This window comes from Calypte anna, chromosome 5A (genome assembly GCF_003957555.1).
Source record: "Calypte anna isolate BGI_N300 chromosome 5A, bCalAnn1_v1.p, whole genome shotgun sequence".
Taxonomy (NCBI): domain Eukaryota; kingdom Metazoa; phylum Chordata; class Aves; order Apodiformes; family Trochilidae; genus Calypte; species Calypte anna.
In genome coordinates, this window is record NC_044251.1 from 38,172,369 (window position 1) to 38,198,758 (window position 26,390).

At 46.5% G+C, this 26,390-nt stretch overlaps 1 protein-coding gene across 2 annotated transcripts in view; it reads left to right on the plus strand.

Moving 5' to 3' along the window:
• The window catches only part of RTN1 (reticulon 1), a 116,998-nt gene that overhangs the window by 50,738 nt on the left and 39,870 nt on the right, over nt 1-26,390 (plus strand). Inside the window, exons 2-3 of one of the 2 annotated variants that reach the window (XM_030451636.1) lie at nt 11,773-12,510; nt 17,723-18,499. In XM_030451636.1, coding sequence (XP_030307496.1) covers nt 11,773-12,510; nt 17,723-18,499 — 1,515 coding nt within the window. The remainder of the gene's footprint in view (nt 1-11,772; nt 12,511-17,722; nt 18,500-26,390) is intronic. The other variant, XM_030451637.1, reaches the window with a different exon arrangement.

A 26,390-nucleotide genomic window follows, 5' to 3' on the forward strand; every position in this document is an offset into this window, starting at 1 on the left:
GTGGCTTCAGGAGTTTCATCTGAAAGTTCCCTGGGCTGAAGAAGAAGCTTTTACTGCTTTCTGCCTCTTCTAAGGTCAGGATGATGGAAAAGTCGAAAGATTTCAGTTTTAGAGCCTTGGATGTTTCACTGGGGGAAGGGACACACTTTGGAGGAAAAGAGAGCTCCCAGTGATGGAAAAGCTAGGTTTTCACTGCAGCTTTTAATAGAAATCTTCCAACAGGTGTGGGTGAGGCAGTAACTGCTCCACAAGAAGGGATGGGGAGGTCAGACAGAGGAGGAGCAGATTCTACACAGCTTCCAGAGCTACCTGGCAGCTGACCCTTCCTGTGAGGCAGAGACTCAGGGGAAGCTGCAGGAGGCATCATGATCTGGGTGATTATCACCAGCTTGTCACTTGTGAAGCCAAACACAAGGCTGTGAGGCTGAATGCAGAGGGAAGTGCCCGTCAGAGGGGTTGGTCCTGGCGCTGCTGTAAAGCTGCTGCCCCCCTCCTGCTTTAATCACACACAGGAATTCCAGCAAATGGTTGGGTTGAGTCAAGGTTGCTCTGCCACAACCTCAAAAGCTTTCTGGATTGCAGCCTCCGCTGTCTTTACTCCCGCAGAAGGCTGTGATTTAGCCACCAACTCCAGCAGCAGGGAGCCAGGTCCCCTTGCAAATGGCAGAGGAATAACTCCTTGGCTTTCCTCTGCTCTCCCCAAAAAACAGTGATCAGCAGCTGTCTGCCCTACAGCAGAGTAATTGCCCCATCCCTGCCCTGCTGGCTGCAGCAGGAGAGGAGAGGGACAGAGCCAAAGATCCCCATGTCCTGGGTTTCCTTATCTGACACCCTGCAGTGCTGCCTGTGGGTGTCCATGTACAGAAGGAAGAGGAGCTGCTCCTTGTGCCCCCAGCCTGAGGGGTGAGGAGCCCCTGGATGAAACCCAAGGTGTCTGTGAAAGGTGCTTGTCAGGGTTTAACACTGGCCTGGTAGTTAAACCGAGTGACAGATGCCCTCTATTAATCTCTCTCTCCTCCCTGATAAAGAAAGGAGAGAGAATAAGGGAGAGAAGCTGGTTGGAAACTAAACTACACAACTTTAATGAAACAGTAATGATAAATAGGAAAAATTACTAAATATATACAAATATACAGGGAAATGGAAACCACATTCCTCCCCCCTACCCCCCCAGTAACTCTCACGTCACCACCGAGGCTGCAGGGCAGCCCTGGGAAAGTCCAGGCTGGAATCCTGGAGTCAGCAGCAGTTGGGAGCTGGAGGCAGGAACACACAGATATGGGCTGAGATGGATCAGGACCACAGGCAGAGGAAGGGATGGAATCCTTCCAGGATGCTGGGTGAAGGAAGGGAAGCAGGAAGGGCAGGCAGCTGGAAGCTGGAAGCAATGCTTGGCCCTTGTGCCTCAAATTTATCCTGAGTATGAGGTGTATGGGATGGAATACTCTGTTTGGTCAATTCTGGCATCTATCTTGTCCATTCCTCCCCAAAGCAGGGCTGCAGGTGGGACCTCTTTCTTCCTTCTGGAGGGTAAAAGTTTTCCTCAGAGCTGAGCAGTGTCCTTGGCTCTGCACACCAGTCTCTGGCAGTAACTATGAACATCAAGTGTTATCAGTCCTAGAAGCAGACACTGTCTGAGAAACTTGCTGTTAATTTCAGCAAGTGCAGCTACTTACAAGAGACTTAGCTAAAAGCAAAAGTTCAAGACAAAAAATCACCTTTATCCTGGCCCAAACTAGGACAGTGCCCAAAGACCAAGCAGCCTGTTCACCAGGCCCCAGTGCACTCCAGAGGTCCCACATAACCCTTGCAAGTCTTCAGGATTTGTAAATAAAAAAAAAACAAACCCAAAAAGATGGAGAGCTGCTTAATAAGGAAGTAGCAGGACCTGGGCTTCCAGGGAGGGAGACAGTCCCAGTGACCTGTGTTCCTTGAAATCTTAATTATGCCTCTGCTCAAAGTACAGATCTGGCTGGTCGCCCAGTTGAATGAATGTTCTTGGTGTCCCACAGTCTCAGTCAGGAGATGGAGGGGTTGGTGACTGTCTTGGTTCTTCACTGAAGCAGAGGGAAGGATGGGATAGGTTTCAGTAAATGTCCTTCGGGGAAACGAGATGGCTGGGGGGGATTTTCCTGTCTCTGCTTGGAGTAAATTCATTTTTTACTGACAAAGAGAGATAGTGGCAGGTAAATAAAGGAGAGACCTTGAAGGCAAGGACATTTATAGCATTAGTTATAGCACATAGTGCCCAATCCTCCTTAAGCTGAATCTGGAGACAGGAGGTTGATGCTGATTTATGACTGCAGTGGCTCTGCCCCACATTTTGCACTACTTTGAGTGCTTTGACTTTTAATATACTTTTGAGAACTTTCATTGACTTTCAGATGCACCCTTGGTGCCCCTGCCTCCTGGAAATAGAGGGAAATCACTTAACATGCAAGTAGCTTGAGTCAGAGACTTAATGTTAGTGCTTGGGTCAGAGACTGCAGCCTCACCTGCCTCAGCAGAACCCCTGGTTTTCTTTTTTCGTTTTTCTTTTCTCTCTCTTTTTTTTTTTTTTTTTTTTTTTTTTTTTTTTTTTTTTTAGTTTTTATTTTATTTTTTATTTTTAATCTTTTTTCTTTTTTTTCTCTTTTCCTTTTTCTCTTTTCCTTTTTCTTTTTTCTTTCTCTTTTTTTCTTTCTCCTTCCTCTTTTTTCTTTTCTTTTTTTTTTTCATTTTTTTAAAAAATCCTTTCTGACGCTGTTCATATTTCCTGACTCCTCTTTGCTGTTACATGTTCTGGGTAATACTTGATGCTATACAGATTCTTTTCTCCTAATGTTTCTTTCTATTACTGATTAGCTGGAGCCAGCACACACGAGTCTGGTCTTCCTGTCCCAGGCCATCCTGTCATGGGGAAACCTTGGGTGGATAGAGAGTTGGATGGTGATTTTTGATCTCTGTCTCTTTGCATGCATCAGCCTTGCACCGCTCTGTCCTCTCTGACCTAGATTTCCTTGCTGTCTCTTGGGCATTAGATTTGATCCTGATTTGTGGCTGGCAATGTCTTGTCTTCAGATTCTTATTTGTTGGCACCCAGGGCCTTGTACTTCCTTCCCCACTGACAGTTTTATGCAGGTAGAACTCCAGTGCCCTTGGTGAAGTGGCTCCTGATTTACCCCCAGCCCTCAGTACCTGAGATCTAGTTTTCTCCCTGACTTGCTGTGCCTGGCACATCACTGTAGGTGTTAGGCTTTGTTATAAAATTCATCTTCCTCTCAAGAGCCCTCAGTGATTTCAGATGAACTCTGTTGCAATTGTTGCTCTGTCTCCCTGAAAGATTCATGATACCGGGGTAGCTTTGACCTTGAGGGATGAGGAGTCAAGCCCAAGTGCAAGACACGTTTTATTTCTTTTATCTCATTTTTTCATATCTGTATGTTCATGAGATGTTTTAGTCAGGTATGAGTGGCACTGAGAAAACTCAGCAACCCCTCTAAATGTATATCAGACTCTTACTCAGAGACCAGCAGAAGCACTTCTCCAATGCCAGCTTTTAGCTCCTTGGTGCTGAGCCTTCTCTCCCTGGCTGAGCCTGAAGATGTAGGGCAGTGATTTTTGTCCTGGGTTTGCGGCAGGTGGCATTGGCGTTTCTCTCTTTTCCAGGCTGACTTTGATACTGCAGCAACACAGCTCTGGACTGCCTTACAAGACTTGTACAAAGCTGAATTTATAAATAACTGGAAAAGATGGGTCATCCAGACCCATCTGCCTATGGCAGAGCCCTAGAACTGTGGCTGGGAGGGAGAACAGGGTGTTTCTGCAGGGGGTATTGAAAGACAACCTGGTCTGAGTTTGGGGAGTGAGCGACTGCTTTGTCTGGGGGAAAAAAACAGTGAATAGCAGAAGTTGCTAAACCATGTCTGAAATGAGACTTAGGTATTTTAGAATTTAAAGGCAAATGAGACTTAGCCAAACACATCCAGATTTTGTGAGGTGCTTTGGTGTCTATTGCTTTAAAGGGAGTTGGGCTCCATTTCAAGTAATTTGAAAAACATGATTTAAGTGCTAGTTATTCACTTAGTGCTTGGAGTATTTCTGTGTGAGACTTGGTGGAGTTTCATCATTCCAAGGGAAAGGTATCTGGAGCGAAATAAGAATGAATTATTCTCATAAAGGATGTGTACTTATCCTTGGCAAAGTGCATTTGATAACATTTCAGGCAGTATCTTAGGGTCACTGAACCATACTGACCACTCATGTTACTTCTGTGACAGGAGTGAAAACCTGCTTGTTTCCTGAACTAATAAACTTATAAATGGTCATTGTATCATTTTCTGTTAATTATGAAGTTCTGCTGCAGCTTCATTTCTAGCAGAATTTGCAGGTTTATGTATGTTTGCAAACATTCTTGCATCCTCTCAAGGCTCTTTTTTTTTCAGTGTTTCTGATCTTTCTGCTACCTTGAGTACTGAGGAGGGGCTGCCACGGACCTTATACCAGGGGTTTGCTGTCTTGTCAAATTTGAGCTCTTTGAGAGCATTTATTGAAGCAGAAAGTCTGGGGGGCATTTGGGGGTGGGAACTGCTTAATCATTTCCTATGGGTTCACTTGGCACACCAACTGGTTGGTTCTGGTGGACCTGCTGAGCATCTCCTGACAGATGCCATGAGCCCTGTGGATATCCATGGGAGCTGAGGACATTCAGCATCACCAAACCAAGCTCCACTCCTCTCTTTGGCTTGGTTTAGTCTGGGGTGCCCCTTGATGCCCACACTGCCTCTTCAGCAGCAATAGCAAGGTGGACCCTGGTGTCATTTTGGATTGGTGCTGTTAGAGAGATGTCAGAAAGCTGTTGTGGTGCAGAGTCCATGACAAAAGAAAAAGATGCTGTTAATAGCCTGCCAGGATGTTGGTGCTGGCAGCACAGTGTGTCCTGCATTCCCCAGAGTGGATCTGTCTTAATCTTATTAAAAGCTCATCAGTGTTTCCTATACATCCCTGCCACAAATGGGGCTGTAGCACTTGGCAGCTGAGCCAGGACCTGATCTGCACCTGCTCAGTTTTTGGAAGAAACCAGAAATTGGTGGCAGAGAAACCCTCAGGTAGGGTCTTGGGATGCCACACAGAACCATGCTTTGGAGTAACATGATGGTGACCTGACACCAGCTGCTGGGGGAAGTATTTAATAGGCAGCCCCCAAACTGAAGCTCCAAAAAGCATTAGGACCTCCAGGAATTGGAACCTGAAAGCAATTTGTTCTTCCCACCCATCTCTATGATTACTAGGAGGTGATGAGTTGCTAAAGGATGCTCATCCTCAGCAGCCAGGGTTTTTTTGGGATCTGGAATCCCAGCTGACCTCCACATATATTTAGAACATGGAAGACTGAAATGGAGGAGCCCTGGAGCTGGAAGTTACAATGGCTGCTTGTGCCAGACAGCTGAAGTGATGGGGCAGGAGGCTGTAGTAACTCATAGCCTCTGCAAATTGACCTGGAGGAGAGGTTTTACATGCATCAAAACATGTCTTTAATTTATTTGAGACATGCTTTATTAGGACTTGCTTTCCTTCTTGGTATGAATCAGAAGTCACTCCAATTAAGTCAACGGAGTAACCAGTGTGTGAAGTGAATTAAGCCTGTTTTTTCCACCCTTTGTTTTTGCCCTCCTACCTATGCAGGAGGCAGCAGCTTCCTCTGCACAGCAGCGTTTCCTCTGCCTGCTGTGGGATCCCAGGGGGAGGGATGACTGACTTGCTGAGCTGATGCTCTGACTCACTCCTGTCCCCAGGAGTTAAGGTGCAGAGCTGCCAGCTGTGAGGCAGCAGGATGCAGCCTTCTTGCTGCTCTGAGTTTCCCCAACACGTTAAGGAACCCTGCAGAGAACCAGAGGGAAATAATAATAGAATAGACCGTGTATTCTTCTGGGACATTCAACTTTCATACAGCATCTATTGTGCAAATTAATTCCCAAATGACATTTGGAGTATGGGCATTCCTGCTAGCGACTGCTGTGTCTTGTGGGGTTGTGTCTTGCCCGCAGTCAGGATCAGGAGAGTTCTAGTAGGAAAAAAAGTTGCTTAAGTGCATTTGCAAATGCTGAGCTAAAACAAAGAGCACCATCTCCTGGCACTTGGGAATAGCTGCCAGGGATGCATGGCCACTGCTTCCATGATGCTCTTGCAAGCAGCTTGTGACTCTTTGTGTCTTAACGTGCAGCATCTGGAGGTGGGGTAGCTCAGGGCTGAGGGCTGGCTCTGGCTATTGAGAAAGGCTCATCCAGGGGAGACTGGGAGCTGTTTTCATGATGTTACCCACAGCAAGATGATGCCTCCATCTGGCATGAGGGATCTCAGAAGTTTGGATTTCAAGTTTCACTTGAGCTGATATGCTAGGGCTCAAGTACTTTTGAAGTTTGCTGAGATGCTTGTGTCTTGGGTTATAAAGTTCATGGAGAAAGGTATTGTAAAATTGGGAGGATGGCACCCAAAGTGGTACACTCAGTATCCCTGGAGGTACCCAGCCTTCTTTGGAGCATTGTGTGAATTGCCATGGGGCTGAGAGGTGCCTCTGTCTCTCACGGGAGCTGCCCTCACTACTGCTGGGAATCAGACACCTCCTTGGGCCTTTAAGACAATATCAGGTATATTTTTAAGAGCCAGGCTTTAGTGAGTGCTGAAGATAAGTCACTGCGTATCCCTGAGCTCTGTTGTGCCTTCAAGGGTCCTGGATCAGAGCAAAGTCACTGAGCTGGAAAATGCTTGCCACTAATTTTTGGCCTCTTGGTTATCTGGAAACTCTGGATGACACCTAAGGGGTACTGAGACCTGGGAGTTACATCTGACCAGAGAGACCCTCTAGCAATATTTGGTGCTAACATAATTATTTTGGCTCCCCTCATTCATGGGACTTTGCTCATTCTTATCTTTAGTCCATGAATTACTGAAGGTCAGGGACTGTCCAAACAGGACTAGATAGACCTTGTCAGCAGGAGGCTGTGATCTGTGTGGACATGGGAGAGAATGAGGAGCTCCTGGGAGCTGCAGCCCTGCAGTACTGGGGTAGCTGGTAATGACTCCTGAGGCTCAAAAGCCAAAGCAAAAGTCAGAGCCAGCCTGTGAAAAGACTTACAGGAATTTGCTGGAAGCAGCTTCCTCACATTACCCTGCTTTTGTCCCAAAAGGTCACTGAAACCTTGAGTCCTTCAGTTGCAACCAAAGAACCTTTCTCTTTTCAGTGGAGTTTCAGGCTGTAAAACCAGCATAATCTAATGAAAGATTAGTTTCCCCTCTTCTGAAAAATTAATAATTCTGACCAAAGCACTGACACACAACAAACACCAAACCTCATGTTGTGGGGTAGAACTGAAATTTCATGACCTTCTGTGTCAGTCTGTGCCATCGAAAGACACCAAAGTTGCATGTGCAGATTAAGAATCATAGAATCATTTTGGTTGGAAAAGACCTGTACAACCATGAAGTCCAATTGCTAACCTAGCAGTGCCAAATCCACCACTAAAACATGTTAGATCTACAAAGAAAGGCAGGTTAACATGTAAAGAACTTAATTTATTAAAAATTAAACACAATATCCTGATCAGTTTTAAGAGGACTAAGCATATTCTAGCAGGGAAAAAAGAATAATTTTTATTTAATGATTTTGTTTTCTTGTCTATTATCCTCAGCTACCTTTTTGTTTCCCCTTCCAGTGTGATGCAGCAGCTCAGCTTGCACTGATCCAAATTGGGCTTCAGCTGCCTTTCTTAAATTAAGAGTTATTCTGCATGGAACCAGTGATTTCTAAATTATTTCCTGTGTCAATTGCTAAACAGCTCTAAATCCAGTATAGTAAGAGAGGTTTTCTGGAGCATGCACTTACTTATTCTGAGGAAACAAACCAGTCATTTTCAATTTTTTTTTTCCCCTTTACAGTTGATGAAAACACATGTAACTTGCTGAGCTTCTCAGCTGTGCTCAAAATGATTGAATCAGAGCCATTAATTCTTAGCTGGTCTCAGGAAGTAAAATTATTTCCCGAGGGCTCATATTACAAGAAAGCATCACTGCTGCTCTCAGGCACTGAATAGCTTTGCTTTACCTGAGTTGGCGGGCAAGTTTTGGGGCACATTTGAGGGAAATCCAGGCTAAAAAAAATGATCCCTTTGTAACCAGGGTAAAATCAGACCTGATACTGCCATCCATTACCAGTGCTATTCAAGACTTCTCCTTCCCACGGATATTGAACTGAATAAATTTAAAGTCAGAGAGGGCATTGCTTAATCACCAGCCTCTCAACACTCCATTCTTCAGCAAATATCTGCTCAGCTGTTACAGTTTTCCATGTCTTTACTGGCCAGCCTAACAGCTGATAGATTCCCACCTCCCAAATAAGAGGCAGTTTTACCCATGGCTTTAAATCATTCCCTATGGGAATAGGGAGTTGCATTAAATCCTAATAGTTAGGCAATTTCAGCTGGTTTTAGTGCTTTTGACTTGAGAATTGGGATCCTTCTGTGTCCTGCTAACAGGAACCTTCTCTCTGCTCACACATGTGCATGGACATGCTCAAACACCCTTTACCACTTCATCTTCCTCCTGAATCTCAGTCAGAAATACATTATCAGGTTTTGTTGCTATTTGCACTGCAGAAAAAAACCACACAAGGGCTTATGATCTACAGTGAATCCATTTTAAATCAGCTCTTGTGTTAACATCTGCTACAGCCCTGGTTTTGTACTACTTGCAACTGTGATGTTTCCATTGCTGACTATTTCAGGGTTATTTTTTCTTTCTGCTGATGAATAATATAAAGAATAGGATGATATTTAACCAGGCTCTCTTTATCCCAGTGGCTTTCCTGCAAGCCCTCCTGGCTTTCCATAACTCCTGCTATGAGGCACCTGACACTAATGCATTAGAAACCCTTTCACTGCCCTATTGATCAGCATTTCTAAGTGCTGCAAATTCCTGTACATCCTGGCTCACAAATACTGTGGCCAAAGCAGAAATGAAAGCTGCAAACAGCATCAGTGACTACTGGTTTGACAGTGACTTCCATCTCCTCTGACAATATTTGTGCTCCCTTTTTCCTAGCAATCATGGGATCTTTGTAGAAATGGATTTTTGCTCACTGGTGGTGTTGTGGTGATGTATTTTTGGTAAGCACATGGAGTAGAAACTATTTCACAGCCATCTTGAGCTGGTCCAAAGCCACTCAGAATCAATGAGACTTTTCCAGTGAATTCGGTGGGCTTTGGATCAGGCCCAGCGTGCACTGAGGAACTGTCTAATGAAAGAGCAGCCCTGAAACCCTATGATTTAGACAGCCACTCACCCAGCACAAATAGTAAATTACAAACAGCAGATACTGGCAGCAACAGGCATGAATAGTCTGTAGTCAGCAATGCACAGCCTGAAATATGTTGGCATAAACAATGCATCAGATAATTCCAGCTAACCAACACATTTGAGAAAATCCAAGCCTGTTTATGGATAATTTTTAAAAATGCAAGTTCAGCAAGACAAGTATGTGCAAAAAAAAAACCCAAAACCCAAAAACAACCCTAGATCTATTTTTGCTTACTGATGATTTAGAAATATTTTTTGGGTATGAGCTGTCCTGGTGAGGCACTGGATGACCTCAGGTAGGACCTGATGTGGGTGCTGAGCACCCCAGAATAGCCCATATTCTGCTTTGGTTTCATTGTGGTTTTAAGCTCAGGCTCTGTTCTCACACAGCTTTGCTGATGAAACTGAGTCATTTGGAGCAGTGAGGATGAGAGCTGCCTGCAGAGTTACAAAAGGATCTTGCAGCCCTGAGTCAGCTGGCAGGAAAACAGAAGGTGAAATTTGGAGTAGGTAAATGTAAAATTACATAGAGAGAGAGAGAAAAAATCCCAAATGCAGATGTGTAGGAAAAATCTCCGCAGTGACCCTCACCACTCTGAAATAAGATCCTGGATTGGTCATAAATATTTCTATGAAAAGTTCCACCCTGTGCTCTGTAGTGGTGAGAGCAGCAAACTGAATGACTGGGAGCAGTAATGATAATTTTTCACCTTCTGGCACAGAGCACCCCTTGCTCTGTGCTCCTGTATGGCAACAGCAGCTGCCAGGACACCCAGGCCGTGGGTTCTGGGGGCTGTGGGGATGGAGCTGCTGTCAGCACCCTGTGTGCAGAAGCAGATGAGCAGTGAGGGCTGGCAGGGGACCAGAAGGACTCAGACTCACTGAGGATGGACACCAAGGAGCAGGTAGTGCAGTTAGGCTGAAAAGCAAAATGCACAAAAAAAAAAGCACTAAGAGTTGCTTTTCCCCTCTGCTACCAGGTGACCCCTTCTAAAAGGAGGAACATGCCATTCCCACCCTAAAAGGGAGCTCAGGGAAGAGAAGTTGCTTGCAAATCACCATAGCAAAAATGCAGTTGAGGGAAATGGTCGTTCTGTCTCTTTGCAAGGCTTGGATTGTGCAAGGTAGTGCTGTAAAATGAAGCCTGCAGCTACACAGTGAATAGTGGTGAGGGGAAAAATATTGCTTCAGGGCTCATTAAATGAGCTGCTTGTGCCTAATGCACGGAGGGCTGTGGGGGAAAAAATAGTTGCAATGGTATTTAGAGATGCTATCATTGTGTATGTGGAAAGAGAAAGAAAATAATCAAATGCAAGTGGCTCAGGAGATTTCACACTGACTTGTCCCAGCTTCTGGCTTTGCAGCTGCAGCAACATCCTTTTAATCCTGTTAAGTTTGCTTTGTGCTTGGTAGCCCAGGACAGTGGCACATGTGGAGCAGGGCAGGAGCCCCATGTCCCTTGCAGGGTGATGAGCAGAGGTCAGGGAGAACCTGGCAGCCTCTGCACATCAGTGCCCTCCTGTAGGCACCAGCTCTGACAGACATCACCTTTGATCCTCTACATCCCTGTTCCCTCAGCCCCTGGAAACATTTCTTTTCCCACCTCTTGCTTCCCTCATGGGGGATCTCACTGTTCCCAGCTGTGCTTTATGTTAATGCTGCAAATAGAGAGTGGCCATTGATTATAATTTAATTAGCATCATCCCCAGGAACTTAAAGCATAACCAGGAATTAGAGGCAGTGTATGAAAGTGTTGCATGGGCATGGGTAGAGGCTTAACCACTTCCATACTGGCATGCTCTGTAGGTGATGCACACAGGATACAGCTTCCTAGGAAGTAGAAATCACTACAGGAGGGTGCTTACTCTCTGCCCTGAGGTTTCACAGATTTAGGGTGGCTACTTGTAAAAGAGAAAAATAAATCTAAAGCTCCCTACCAACTTTCCATCTCAGTTTCTGTCCAGCAGATTGTTTTTCTCAATGGCAAGTTTCCTTAGGGTGAAACTCCTCCATTTTCTGTGTTAAAAAAATAAAAATAGTTTTTTTCCCTCAGGATTGGTTTTTTGTTGAACATTAGTTTTTGGTTTTTTTAAAGAATATTGGATGGTGAGCCCCTGAAATTCTTAAGGGGTTTGTGGGATTGCCATCACTGGATATTAATGCACAGGCTGGGCAAATGTTGTCTGGGAACTCTCAGCAGCTATTGGGATTGTTACAGCTATTTTAAGATAAAACAGCAGCTGAAGCCTCACCTGACAGATATTCCACTATTTTACCCAAAGGTATAGAAAGTGACAGTCCCAAAGAGCTTGCAAACTAATCCAAGCCTGGTGCACAAACTGAATCTAAAACCAGTGGCGAGTAAGTATGACTTTGCAGAAAGATTGATGCACTTGGGCACTTGTCTCTTCACTGTGCATCCTTTTTGTGTCTCTGTTTCAGGTGTCACAGCCTCCTCACACCTCTTCGACTACGGCTCCACTGCCAATGGGGGTGACAGCTCCTTCTACACCTCTCTGATTTCAGATGTCCACTACACAACCCCACGGGACTCCACCTATTTCACGGGCATTTATCAGCAGGAGAACAGCCCCATTCCCTGTTCAGGCAGCACAGAGGGGTTCAACACGCTGGGACATCCTGTTCAAGATGTGAGTGGGTTTGAGTCCCGTGGCTTGTTTAGCTCAGATTCAGGAATAGAGATGACTCCTGCAGAGTCTACTGAAGTCAATAAAACCTTAGCAGATCCCATGAAAGTAGAAGCTTATAAATACATGGACATAAGTAGATCAGAAGAAATAAAATACCAAGGAAAACATGACTCTGACTCAGAAGATGAGAGCCCAGGCCTTTTTGATCAGTACCAGGGAATATCCACCAGGTCCAGCCACACTGCTGAACCTCAGCGGACGGCTTCGGAGAGCATAAAAGCAGTCAAAGAGCAGGACCTGCTTCAAGACACAAGGTCTGGAGATCAGCACAGTGCCTCCATGGTTACAGCCCCTGTCAAGATCACCCTCACTGAGACAGAAAGTGCTGGGGGAGCTGCCAGCAAAGAGTCGAGCCCGACTCAGCCAGAGACCGGCCTGAAGCCAAGCCATGAGGTGGTACCAACAGTGATGGTGTCGGAACCAGAAGATGACAGCCCAGGGTCTGTCACACCACCGTCCTCTGGCACAGGTAATGCTGGTGCATGGCACTGTTTTGGGGTTTTTTTTGGTATTCTGAGAGTGGTTGAAGTTGTATCCCTACAGATTGGGGAATTACTATGGGTTTGCAGGGTAAGTCTAAGGAGGTGTGAGAAAATTCTAACAGGACTCCATGGCTGGAGGTGTTTCTGCTTTGCTTGGGCACCCCCTGGCATTTCTGAACCATGCTGCCCATCTGTAAGATGCTGCTCAGGACAGGCTGCCTTCCCATGGGAAAAGAGAGGAAAGCAGGGCTGGGGATCCACAGAAATAAGTTGCTGAGAGCTGCATGGCTGAGGTCAGATCCAGGCTTGCTAAGCCCCATTCCCATGGGGATTTTGTCTTAGGAGGAATTTTGAGCTGGTAAGTGACATTGGAGGTCTCATCAGCCAGGCATGATTTGGGATACTGGAGATTTGGTGTCTCCTGGTCACCATGGCTGGTCACACTCTCCAGAGAAAATGAGGTGGATGGGACCAGGGTGCTGCAAATAGTTGGGTTCATTTAAAAAAAATATTAATGGCTGTATTAACACCTCGCTGCTCTTGCTGAGAATAAGGTTAAATTGTTAAAAATAAGTATGGTTTTCAAGTGAAAGTGCTGGTTTTACAAGGTGCTGGAGGGGGAGAGAACACTTTCACCTCATTCACAAAGGGTACTGGAGGGACAAAGGGCTCTTTAGAGGCTCCTAATTTCTGTTGGGGAAGCACCAAAACCCCACAGTTATACATTTTCTTGTCTGCTTACTGCAGTACTACATTATATCTATTCCTAACTTCCCCTATTTATACACTGCTAGGATATAAAAGTGGTATAGTGTTTTTAAAAGGAATAAAGTTCTGTGACAGGAGAAGGATTTTCAGACTTGAAATTAAATTTCAACATCCTAGTTCAAAAACCTTTGGAAATGAAGATTTGGCATTTGGCAGTGAGCATCCCCAAGCTTTGCTGGCACCTACGAGCATTTTAAAAATTTAAAATTTAATATCCTTATAATGGCATTCTGGGATTTCCAGCCACAGTAATACCCACCCAGTTCCCATCCAAAACTGTGCAAATCTGTACACTTGCACACACACAAAAGAGATAGACAGAGCCCACTGAAGCTGGGAGCTTATCCTGCCTGCATCAGCCAGGCATTTAGGTAATAAATAGCCTTTGGGGTCCCATTTTTCTTCTTTCATTAGGCATCCTGACATCACACACTGCTTCTGAGGCATGCTGGGTTTTATCACTTTGCAGTTTTTGCACTACCAGGTAATTTAAAACTTCAGGCACTGTTACCTGTTCAGTCCTTGGCAACTGTTCAAGTCTGGCTCCATGACACTTGATGGAGGATCATAGGAGCTGAAGAATGCTTGGCTGAGCCTCATAGCCTGTCTTACTGGGAGGCACCGGTGTAACTGGTCTGATTGCCAACATGGAAATGGTTATCTCCATAGGCAAAGCTGATTGCCAGCACTACTGCAACAGCCCTGAGAGGTTCCACCACCTTCTATCAGGGTGTTAGAAAACCAGAGGCACTGCTTACCTATCGTGTTAAGGAGAGAAGCAGGCATCTGGCTCTAGGGGCTGGCTCCCACGGGGTGTTTTTCTTCTGGATTTTCCCCCTTTCCTGCAGCTGGGACATGCTGTGCCCAGGCTCCGTGTTCTTAAGCCAGGAAGAAATGCAAAACCCGCCCTCGCTGTTTCTACCCAGTGACCCAGCAAAGTCGTCGCTCCTAGATACCCCTCAAACATCCTGGCAAAGCCCCCAGACCCCCCCTGCTTGGATCAGGACTATTGCAAACAATTTGCTTTTCACCACTGGCCATCATCTATCCTGGGAAGGGAGACGAGGTCCCTTGGCAGTGGGAGGAGGTGGGGACGAGCTTCTTCCTGCCCGCAGGAAATCTGACACTGCTGCTGGCCTCAAAGGACTTTCTTTTTCTTATTATTTTTTTTCTTTCTTTTTTCTTTTTTTTCTTCTTTTTTTTTTTCCCCTTTTATTTTCTTTCTTTTTCTTTTTCCTTTCTTTTTTCTTTTTTTCTTTTTTTCCCTTATTTTTTCTTTTTCTTCTTTCTTTTTGCTTTCTTTTTATCTTCTTTCTTTTTTCTTCTTTTATTCTTTTTCTTTTCTTTTTTCTTCTTTTTTCTTTCTCCTTTCATTTTTCTTTTTCTTTTTCCTCTTTTTTTTTTCTTTTTTCTTTTCTTTTTTTCTTCTTTTTCTTTTTTTCTTTCTTTTTCTTTTCCTTTCTTTTTTCTTTTTCTCTTTTTTCTTTATCTTCTTTTTTCTTTTTCTTCTTTTTTTGTTCTTTTTCTTTTTCTTCTTTTTTCTTTTTCTTCTTTTTTTCCTTTTTTTTCTCCTTTTTTCTTTTTTTTCTTTTTCCTTTTTTCTTCTTTTCTTTCTTTTTTTTTTTTTTTTCTTTTTTTCTTTTTTTTTCTTTTTTTTTCTTCTTTTTCCTTTTTTCTTCGCAAGGTAAACGCCTGAGAGTTCCGTCCTGGCAGGTCGCGCAGGAGCGGGGTGAAGCCGAGGGAGGGCGCGTTGCTGCGCTACGAGGGCGGGCGGGTGGTCAGACGCTGGGTTTGGCTTTGTGCCGGATTCAGTCACGGCTCGGGGAGAAGATGCTTGCGTGGGGTCATGCGGGAGAACGGAGCAGCTCACAAGGGCTGCCTGCAGCCGGAGGGAGAGGAGGCAGAGGCTGCTGTGCAGCACTGCTGATACAGGAGAAACTTCCCAACATCGGGACAGGAGCGAGTCGGGACGGTCCCAAACACACGAATCCTCTTCGTGGCCATACTCGGGTTTGTAGAAGGACTTCCTCATGCAGGAAGGGTGTGTTAGAAGAGATGTTCTGTTGGAGAAGCTGCAGATGTTCCAGCAATATGTGCTCAGGACAATGCTGATCACAGAATCACAGAATCAGCTGGGTTGGAAAGGACCTCTGGGATCATCAAGTCCAACCCTTGATCCACTACCACTGTGGTTTCCAGCCCATGGCACTCAGTGCCACATCCAGTCTCTTCTTATAAACCTCCAGGGATGGAGAATCCACCACCTCCCTGGGCAGCCCATTCCAATGTCTGATCACCCTCTCTGTAAAGAATTTCTTCCTAATATCCAAATTAAACCTCCCCTGGCACAACTTGAGACCCTGCCCTCTTGTCTTACTAATATCTGCCTGGGAGAAGAGCTCGACCTCCCCCTGCCTCCAACCTCCTTTCAGGTGATGCTGATGATGTGTGTTGGCAGACACACAACTCAAAAAGGCTTAGAGGGCTGTGGGGAGCTGGTTTTTCTTGCCCATCTCTTAGAAGAAGGCCATGGCTTGGGTGCTGCCATTAAAATCTCCCCCTTTACCTGATTCATCTTGGGCAAGGCATATGATTAGGAGGAAATCAGCTGCTCTATAGCCTTGAGAAACTGACAGGCAATAGCCAGAAATAGTGATTTTTTTGTCCCAGGTGACATCTGGTACATCTCTCCTACCCTCTGCTGTAGATGAGCTTCCAGAGGTGCTCAATGCAGCTGGGTGGGCTTGGGTGGCTGATGCAGGTGTCTGCACCTGCAGGGCTGGGCTGAAGGCAAATACCCCCTGGGAATGGGGGCAGGGCAGTTCAGGGCTCCCCACATCTGCAACCCAGGGGCTGCAAGCCCACACCCCACTCTGTGGTCTCCAGATGTGTGGGCACAGGCAGTGTCCTGCCATGGGCCTCTTCACCAGCATCAGCAAGAGAAAACTTGGGAATCTCTTCTCCTGATGGCTTTCTTGAACCCTCACCACCTGCAATGCCACTTCGTGACCCCTGTCAGATCAGTAATGACACAAAACCAGTGAATGAGCACTCCAGAGTCCAGAGGACCAACTTCCATCCATGCTTGATGGCTGTTCCAATGTGACTGGGCATTTCAGCCTTTTTTTTTCCCCAAAAGGGTGGGTTCTGCATGTTGATGGCAGCAGTCTCCATGTCAGGGAAGTGCAAGGTGGAAACTGGTGATCAGAAGGTGGCAGCGGAGAGGTGCCAGGAGGGGACTGGGTGCAAAGTCCCCACGTTTCCCCATTGGCACAGGAGTGGGTGGCCTTGCTGGTGATGCACCAGATGCAGCCTGAGTCTGGCCCTCTGTAAATGATCAGGTGAAGCCTGTTCCTTGGGCAGTAACTCAAGACAGGTGCTGATGCACCTCATGCTGCCTCCATTGCCTCTTACAGTGAACACTTCCCATGTAATATTACTTTCTTTGTTATTTCTTTACGAATTCCCACATGGTAAACGGGTATAGAGGGAGGCAGAACAAATCTAGTGCTGGGCCCCCTTCTAGTGTGGGATGTGGGCTCCTTGCTAACCCTGGGTGACCAGCCAACCTTTTCAGCTACTCATTTTCACTCTATCTTCCTCCAGCATGAGCCAGAAAATGCAGAAAATTTTTTTTTTGTTTCAAATTTTGGGTGACAAGTTGGTGATTCCTTCTTTTGGTTGATGTTGTTCGTAACAAACTTGGTTGAGCAACAAGTCCAACCAAGTCCATCATGTTGGGACTTGGTGATCTTGAAGGTCTTCCCCTATGAAAACCATTCTGCAATTCTAAAAACAAAAATTAAAAAAAAAGGAGTTTTTTCCTGGACCCAACTGAGATAAAAGCAAACAGGGAGTTAACCACTTGCCCCTTCCCCTTGCCCCCCCACAAAAAAACCCAAAAACCAAAACTCTGAGAAAAGTTTCTGACCTGGGAATTTTCACACCTGATAGAAAAAATCACAAGTAACTACACGTGGGTTGTTATGATCAGTGGTGTCAGGAACACAGCAGCCCAACATGCTGGTTTGTCCCCAGACCCACTGGTGACAGTCAGACACTGTCGTGTGTGGCCTGATCCCAAGTTCATCAGCACTGGTGATTTTCCTGGTGAAAACTCTATTGCTCAGCCACTGCCCAAGCACTGACCAGCAGTGCCTTGTGCCTCAGGTTTTTCTCCAGCAAAATATGTTGATGATACTTGTTTATAATGATTATGTGCATGGGAAGCACTCTGTAAGGACAAGCTGTTATTACTGTTAGTCATTCCAGATGAGGAAACTTTCTGCTCGTGTGACCAGCCATGCTAGAGGGATCCGTGCTGGCATGAAATCTATTGTGTTTGTTGCCTGAGCAGCCAGAAAAATCTCATTTTTAATATTTTTTCCTCTTTGTTTGTTTGTTTGTTTTCCCTTTCTTTCGGGGTGGCAGAACCATCTGGCTCAGAGTCGCAGGGCAAAGGCAGCTTGTCAGAGGATGAACTCATCAGTGCCATCAAGGAAGCCAAAAGCTTCTCCTTTGAGCCCCCGGAGGTGCAGCAGTCACCGGCCCTTTCCACGGAGAAGAGGGACCAGAGGGTCAAACCCGGACGCCACGCTGTCTCCTCAGCCCTGGATCATGAAGCCAGCAGCGCTGAGTCAGGGGACTCGGAGATTGAGCTGGTCTCAGAGGACCCCCTGGCTGCTGAGGAGGTGCTGCACTCCAACTACATGACCTTCAGCCACATTGGAGGGCCCCCCCCATCACCTGCCTCCCCCTCCATCCAGTACAGCATCCTGCGGGAGGAGCGGGAGGCAGAGCTGGACAGCGAGCTCATCATCGAGTCCTGTGATGCCTCATCAGCCTCTGAAGAGAGCCCAAAGAGGGAGCAGGACTCCCCTCTGATGAAGCCCTTGGACATTATCAAGGAAGAGAATGGCTCACGCACCGATGCCTCAGACTACGAAGCAAGTAAAATGACAGAGAGCAGGATGAACAGGGAGAACCTGGCAGATTCTGCATCCTACCTGAAATGCTCCTTTGTTGCACCAAAAGGAGGTGCTGAGCCCCCAACTTCTGCCATCTGCACCGAAGAGCTGAAGGAAAGAGTAATCCTGAAGAAACCCATCGAAGAAACTGTTGTTAACCAAAGTAACGTGGCTTCCAAGGACTCTGGCAAAAGAAGTTCCTTGGCTTCGTCCTTACTGCCCTTTTTAAATAAGCAGAAAGGTAAATGCTGATGTTTATGTTGGGGTTTGCAGTGCTGCTGAGAAGGGGGAGGAGGGAGAAATGCCTGTTCCTTGCAGGGGAGATGACAGTGCATGGCAGGGGAAGCTGCTGGCATTGGATAACCTCAGCCTGAACCTGGGCACCCATCATCTCTGACCTTACCACCTTCTTCTTTTTCTACTTTGCCTAAAGGAAACAAAAACAAAAAACCCAGACAAACCAGCAACAGTATTTTTTAGGCTTAAGCATCTAGATACTGAATCAAGGCAACTGAACCCCAGTAACACAAGGCTGATTTGTACATCAGGGCATCTGGGGGACAAAGAACAACAAATTATCATTTTTCCTTTGAAAGAGGACCTGCCTGGTCCTGGGGAAGAGATACAAGCAGGGAGATGGTCCTGCCCTTCCCAGAAAATGAGGATAATGTTTTTGAGGATACATTTAGGAAAATAAGAGAAAGATTTAGAGGAAGAGAGGAGTTGGGTTTGGTGGGCCTGGGTGTTTCTGAAGCTGGTGTAGCTTAACCAAATCTCTCTCATGACAGCCAACACCCTTCATTCTGAGTATTGAGGGGTTTGTGTATGCTTCCAGGCTGGCACAGAGTTGGGTGGCTTGGAGGTGCTCATCTCAGCTCTGCATGTCCTGGGGAGCATCCTCTGTGCCCCTCTGGAAGCCCCCTCCCTAATACAGCTCTGGGAGAAGGAAGGGCAGGACGGTACCTGGTATTCAGGTGAGCTCAAGGCCGCTTGAGGATCCCCTCAAAGCCAGGGCCAGGCTTGCTGTGCCGGGCACTGAGGTCTGACTGGACCCCCTGAGCCTCTCAGAGCCAGCACCAGCTTTTGGCTTGAGCTAAACCCCAAGGACCAAGGGATAGCACATGGTCATTGCACACCAACACTGCCAAGGTTCCCTGCAGCCTGTAACTGCCTGAGTACACAAGGCACACAAGAGGAAAAAGCACCTTATCCTTTGCAAGGTGCCAGCTCTGAATAGCCAGGAGCTTCGTGTGCCTCTGGCTTTATAGGGTGATGTGTAGGGAGAGACACTGGGTCTGCTCCATGCCTGCCCTACTGCCATCTCCCCTGGTCAGGCTGGGGGGCAGTAGCTGCCTGCAGCTTTTCTGTCAGATGGAGAGGTTGCAGAGAGCTGGATAGAGGTAGAGGGGAGTCAGACCACATCCCTGCTGCTCAGAGAGCATCTTTTTCCTCTGTCCACATTTGTGGAGGTGTTTGGCCACGTGGTGGCCCAGAGATGTGGCAGACACATTGAAATGGGACACTTTGAGAAGTGATTTATCCAGCCCTGTGAACCCAGGTGTGCAAGTTTAATAAGGAAACAGCCCAAACACGACGTGCTGAGGACTGCAGGATCTGAAGTGCAGTAAATATGTTAATAGTGATGCTCTCAACGGTAATGAATTAATGACATTAATAAGCTGGATAAGAAGCATATGATTATTGCTTGTAAGTATGTTTCCCTGCAAGATTCTTAGAGCTTGCAGCATTACACTGCATTTTTCACCTTGCAAATTCCCCTTTTGGTAGGACTGGCCCAGGTCCTGGCCAAACCCTATGAATCTGCAGGGCTGATTGAATTTACCTTACATACCCTTCCTGCAGTGTCCAGCATTGGATCTCTACAACCATGTTGTGTTCTGTTCCTTGTTCTGGGAGGACAAATACCAATTTGGTCTTGGATTTGGGGAAGGTAGTTGGGGAATATCAAATGAGCAGCTTGCTAGCTGTCCCTCAGTTTTGAGATTTCAGGTCTCTTTACAATTTTCAGTATCCCTTGATCATATTCAGATTTTTCTTTTTACCTAACTTTTGTGTTTCATTTAATTTCTGCCATTGCCTAAACTGATGCTAACAAAGACTTATTCTTGAATGGTGGTCAGAGAAAACCCCTGCGTGCATGTGCAGACTTTCTCTGCATCATGGTGTGTCCATGTTTCCTATCTGTATTCCCACAGGAATACAATGGCAGGAACATTTCCTCCAGGACAGACAGGAGACAGCTAATTACTCTTTGGCAGTGTGTACAGGGCTATTTCACTACATTCTTTTCTCCCTCAAGACACTCCAGTTCCTAAGGCAAGGAAGACAAAAATGTAAATCCTCTCAAGACTATTGCTAAAACTTGTAGAATGATTCAGAGCTTATTTCAAGGCATGGTGAGATCAAGATAAGAAAACATGGATGATAGTGGGGTCCAGTTTATTCTGCCTTCCCATCACAGGTACTCACTGCTTAGGTTATTGTGTCTGGGTGTTGGTTAAATTTTTCTGCTGAAGGTAGAGTATGGGGCTCTCCTTTGGCCTGGGAAAGGAGAGCTTGTCCTTCACTCAGACAATTCACATGGAATCCTTCAGCTTTTTTTCAGTTATCAGGTAAAATGGGGATGCAGTAACTGGCTCAGTGGAAACAGAGCATCCCCCATGGGGTCCTCCCAGGCTCCGTCAGCCTGGGGCTGCTTTGATGGGCAGGGAAATGATGTGCAGAGCTCATCTGGGGGGACTGCCTTCATGGCAACAACTTGAGGTCTTTGCAGAACTTGACATCACAGCACAGCATCACTGATGTGTCCTAAGCCAGCTCAATTCCCCCTGGCAGGCATTTGGCATGGACCACACTCTGCCAAAGTGATGAGAATAGAAGGAGATGTGGCAGTGCCACACCATGGATGTGCAGCAGAATGGTGTCACCCAAAGGAAGGAAAGAATTATTATTCATTAAGGGAATTATCTTAATAATAGCTAGTATTAAGATAATAGTAACAAGATGTGACTGTGTACTTCCTAAAAGATAGAGAACAGAAAAAACATTACTTTTTTCCTGTTACCTCCTTGTTGCAAGCCACCTCAGAAGTGTTGTGCTACCACTGCACATCATTATGAAGACAGAATGGTTGTAGTGATTTTCAGAATCCAGGTGGGGACTGATTCCCCTATAGCCATAGCAAGTCCCATCTGAGTTCAGGTCAGTACTAGCCCAGAGTTTCTCGAGATCCTTAGGAAACTGATGGATAAATGAGGCTGATTCTGACACTGAGTGGCAGATCCTTCTGTGGCCGTTGGCCAGCTCATAGCCAGGTATGTGTCATTTAAAAATAGCCAGCCATGGTTTTTATATGTAAATGTTAACTATTTCACAGTGCTATACCGTAACACCTCTAAGAAGTCTTTTACTCATATCCATGGCATCAAAGGGGCACTCTGCGCTGGGTTAGGAACTGGCTGGGAATGGGCCCAGAGAGTGGTGTTGAACGGGGCTGCATCCAGTTGGCGGCCGGTCACTAGTGGTGTCCCCCAGGGATCAGTGTTGGGCCCAGTTCTGTTCAATATCTTTATTGATGATTTAGATGAGGGGATTGAGTCCATCATCAGCAAATTTGCAGATGACACTAAGCTGGGGGGAGTGTGGATCAGCTGGAAGGCAGGAGGGCTCTGCAGAGGGACCTGGACAGACTGGAGAGTTGGGCTGATTCCAACGGGATGAGGTTCAACACGGCCAAGTGCCGGGTCCTGCACTTTGGCCACAACAACTCCGTGCAGATGAGGCCACACCTTGAGTCCTGTGTCCAGTTCTGAGCCCCTCAGTTTAGGAAGGATATTGAGGTCCTGGAGCAGGTCCAAAGGAGGGCAACCAGGCTGGTGAAGGGACTTGAGCACAGATCCTATGAGGAGAGGCTGAGGGAGCTGGGGGTGTTCAGCCTGGAGAAGAGGAGGCTCAGAGGAGACCTCATCACTCTCTACAACTCCCTGAAAGGAGGTTGGAGCCGGGGGGGGTTGGGCTCTTTTCCCAGGCAACTCTCAGCAAGACAAGAGGGCAGGGTCTCAAGTTGTGCCAGGGGAGGTTTAGGTTGGAAATTAGAAAGAATTTCTTTCTGGAGAGGGTGATCAGGCATTGGAATGGGCTGCCCAGGGAAGTAGTGGATTCTCCGTCCCTGGAGATATTTCAAAAGAGACTGGATGTGGCACTGAGTGCCATGGGCTGGGAACTGCAGTGGGAGTGGATCAAGGGTTGGACTTGATGATCTCTGAGGTCCCTTCCAACCCAGCTGATTCTATGATTCTATGACTCTATGATCAGAAGGGTTTGCCCTGGGCTGGAAAGCCAAAACTTGGTTCCGAGTGCAAACTGGAGAAAATACATGCAGAAGCTGTACAAAGTGCAAGCCCAGTGTCTGACCCGACCCCAGGCACAGTCCTGCTGTCGGTGTTGCTGCCAGCCCGCAGATCACTCGTGTTGGTGTCTGCTGGGTGTGCTGAAACCACGGAGATCCCCGGCAGAAGGCGGTGGAGCGCAGCAAAGCGCATGTGTGGTTACAGAGTTGGAACTCCACAGCTCTGCTTGCCGGCTGTTGCCATCCAGTGGCAGTAACAAAAATGGGCAGTGGCTCCCGGCCTCCATTTTACTGGAGCTGGTTTTCCATGATCCGTGAGGATGATTAGAGGGCTGGAGCACCTCTCCTGTGAAGACAGACTGAGAGAGTTGGGGTTTTTCAGGCTGGAGAGGAGAAGGCTCTGAGGAGACCTTATTGTGGCTTTCCAGTGTCTGAAAGGGGCTACAAGAAAGCTGGGAAGAGACTTTTTAGGATGTTAGGTAGTGATAGGACATGGGGGAATGGATTCAAACTAGAGGAGGGGAGATTTAGATTGGAAGTTAGGAAGAAGTTCTTCACCATGAGGGTGGTGAGACCCTCTGGGCACAGGTTGCCCAGAGAGGTGGTGGAAGCCCCATCCCTGGAAGACTTTATGGCCAGACTGGACAGGGCTCTGAGCAACCTGATCTGGTGGGATGTGTCCTGATATGAAGCATCCTGATTTTTATGCCTTATGAAAGACTTCTGTAGCATTAAGTGGTCAGTCCCCCTCCAAAAGCCTGCCCTCACCACACACCTCTGTGGCTGCTGCCGCTCAAAGCAGCCATGAGGGCCACCAAGGTTCATGGCCACCCATCTGTGTGTGGTGGCCCAGTGTCTCTCAGGTAGTGTCACGAGCTGCAGTCAGGATAATGTCTGATTTTGTAGTGACACTGATAAATTCCCTGAGCTGAAGGACATTTCCCCTCCTCCTCTTATGCCATCCCATGGCAGCGTGGGCTTTTCCACTTTAATCTCTCACTGTCTCCATCCCTTTTTGGTGCCACAGACAAACTCATTTTATGTTTTTTTTCAAGAGATGACTTTCCAGCACAAATCTGGTAGATGCCTTAAATTGTTGGTGATGCTTTTTGTTCAGGAAAACATCATCTGCACCTTGTTAGCACATCCCTGCTGCTGGAGGAGTTGCTAGTGAGGCATTTTTTCTTGGGAAGGGGATGTTTGGTCAGGTGATTTAGCACTCTGAGGCTCTTCTCTCATCTGCCATGCTTTCACCAGTTTGGCTCTGCAGTCAGCAGCAAGCCAGGCCACAGCTTAAGCATACGGTAATGTTAGTTTAATATTTGAGTGCCATCTGCTGTAAGTGCCTCCACACTCCAGCCCATCTGTTTTGTGTGCTTCAGTTTGCTTTTTTTATGGGGCTCTGGTAGCTTTGCATCCTTTGGAAGGTCCCTGCTTGGAAAAGGCGTAGGGGAGAGGGGTGTCCTGCCTGGGGGTGGAGTGTCTTCATCTTGTGATGCTGGAGGAGGAGTTGGGTAAAACCTGCCTGGAAAAGTAAACATGTAGGCCTGGCATTGCCACAAAATCATGGAGTAAATTGGTGAACCTCTGTGTGCTTGCCTCCCAACGTGGAATAATTTAGTTGGGAAGGGACCTCTGGAGGGAGGTCTCTGGTCCAACCCCTTCCTCAAAGCATTTTAGTCAGGTTGCTCAGGGCCTTGCCTATCTGTCCATCTTTTCAGCAAAGGCAGAGATTTGGGTGTATCTGAGATCTGAAGCTTTCTCATCTGGGTCAGTCCTGTGATGCTGCCTCAGCACCATTAGCTGCAGGCTCACTGCAGAGCAGGGTAAGGGAGAGATACCACTCAGTGCAGCTTCATACAGAGTGGGCTGGCAGGAACTTCACAAGGTCCAGAGAACCCATCCCCTGGCCCACAGCCAGGATTCCTGGTAAAGCACTCTTGACAGGTGCTTGGGTCATATTTGGAAAGACCTCAGTTGACAGATCTTCTACCAGCTCCCAGGCACCTCTTGAAACCAGTTGCTGTTCTTCCATCCTTCTTTTCCTTAGGCTAAGCAATTCTAGTTTCTTCAGCTTGTCCTCTCTGGTCACATTTGGGAGCTTTCTTGTTCCCTTCATTCTTTTCTGACATTGGTTGAATCCTTCTTGAAGCAAACTGGAGAGGGTGCTCATGTGGAGGACCTTCCCATGTTGATGTTGGGTTCTTTGTCTGCCCTACAGGCTAGGACTGGGCTTTTAGAGCCCAATGCAGCAGCATGACATTGAGTTCCATTGGTGCAAAAAGGACCCCTTCCATATTGCTTGAAAATGTCTATTCAGACTTCTGCAGCAGGCTGTGCTGACCCATCTTGCCTTTCTTGGAATCACTTGAGTCTGTTAATTTTCTGCAAGGTAACAGGAATGGAGGAATTTTTGAAGGACTGGAGAAGCCCAGTGGGAAAAAAAATTAAGTTAACCACGATAATCTTGCTTGTTTCTGAGAAAACTGAGAACTTGAATTACTCCTCATATAGTTGGAAGCCCAGCTGAACAGGGCTTACTCCATTAATGCACAGCAGATGAATCTAAGGGAATGGGAATGGGTGTTTTCATGGGACCATGAGTTGAAGAGGTCCTGCAGGCATAACTTGCAGTCTTTCCACAAATCTTCTGGACTCTTCCTCTGAGAAAAAATAATAAACATTAAAAAAAACTATTTTTTATTAAACATTAAAAAAACCAACAACAACAACATTATTCTCTTGGGCCATCTGATCCCATAGACCACTTTGATTCACAAATCTCCTCTTACTCTGCTATCTCCATGGCCCTTCCTCAATCCACCCTCTTTAGGAACTGATAATGTGCACTCAGTTGCAAAGCACTGGAATAGCTTAAGTACAGAGGGTGTTTGAGGAAGAAATTACACCTGCATTGCTAAATTCCATTCTAGAAACACACCTGGAGTGCTGGCAACCAGTCTATTCTCCAGGCCAGTCTTCTCCTTCCATACCTCTGCTTGAATGCCCTGAGGTAAGGTCAGGGTTGAATTCAAGACTAGTGTGGTGGGCAGGAGAAAATTCCTCTAAGGCATGCTTCATCTCGCTCTTCTTCCTCTGCTCTGATGCAACATCTTCCTTGGCTTTGTGGCCAGCAACCCAAGCTATGGCAAAATGGCCAAAGATCTATTTATTGGCTAGATTGATGAAAAATGGTCAATAAAGAGTAAGAAAGTAGTTTCATATGAAAGCACCTGAGGCACACAGAGCTGCAGCAAGGAGTGTGATGGGCATTTTCTTACTGAGAATTGTTTCACATCAGGGTTTCACCTTTCCATGATACATTCTTGGTATTCTGGGAGGTTTAGCAGTAGATTGGTAGACCAAGAGGTTTTGACTTCCAGCTGCTTCACAATTTTGCTTTCACCCCCATTGAAGGACTTTGAAGTATGGCTCTGAACATCTTATAGGACATACACAGTGAGCTGTGGTGATGGACTCTGTAAACACATTCAGATGCCTTCATTTCATGGGATCTCAGACCAGAGACTTTAACACAACCAAGGCAGTGGGGTCCATCTCCCATCAGGAGGAGTTTCCCCATCCCAGCTGAGCTGCCCCAACAGCAACTCATGGGCATGTTCCTCTACCATGGAGGAGGAGAGGGCACTTTACAGCTTCCCTTTTTTACTGTGGGTCAAGCAGATGGAAATGTTTCTGCCTCTACAGCAGGCTTTTGCCTGCCTCCCTCTTTCTGGCCAGTGAATGCAATTCAGCTGCCACA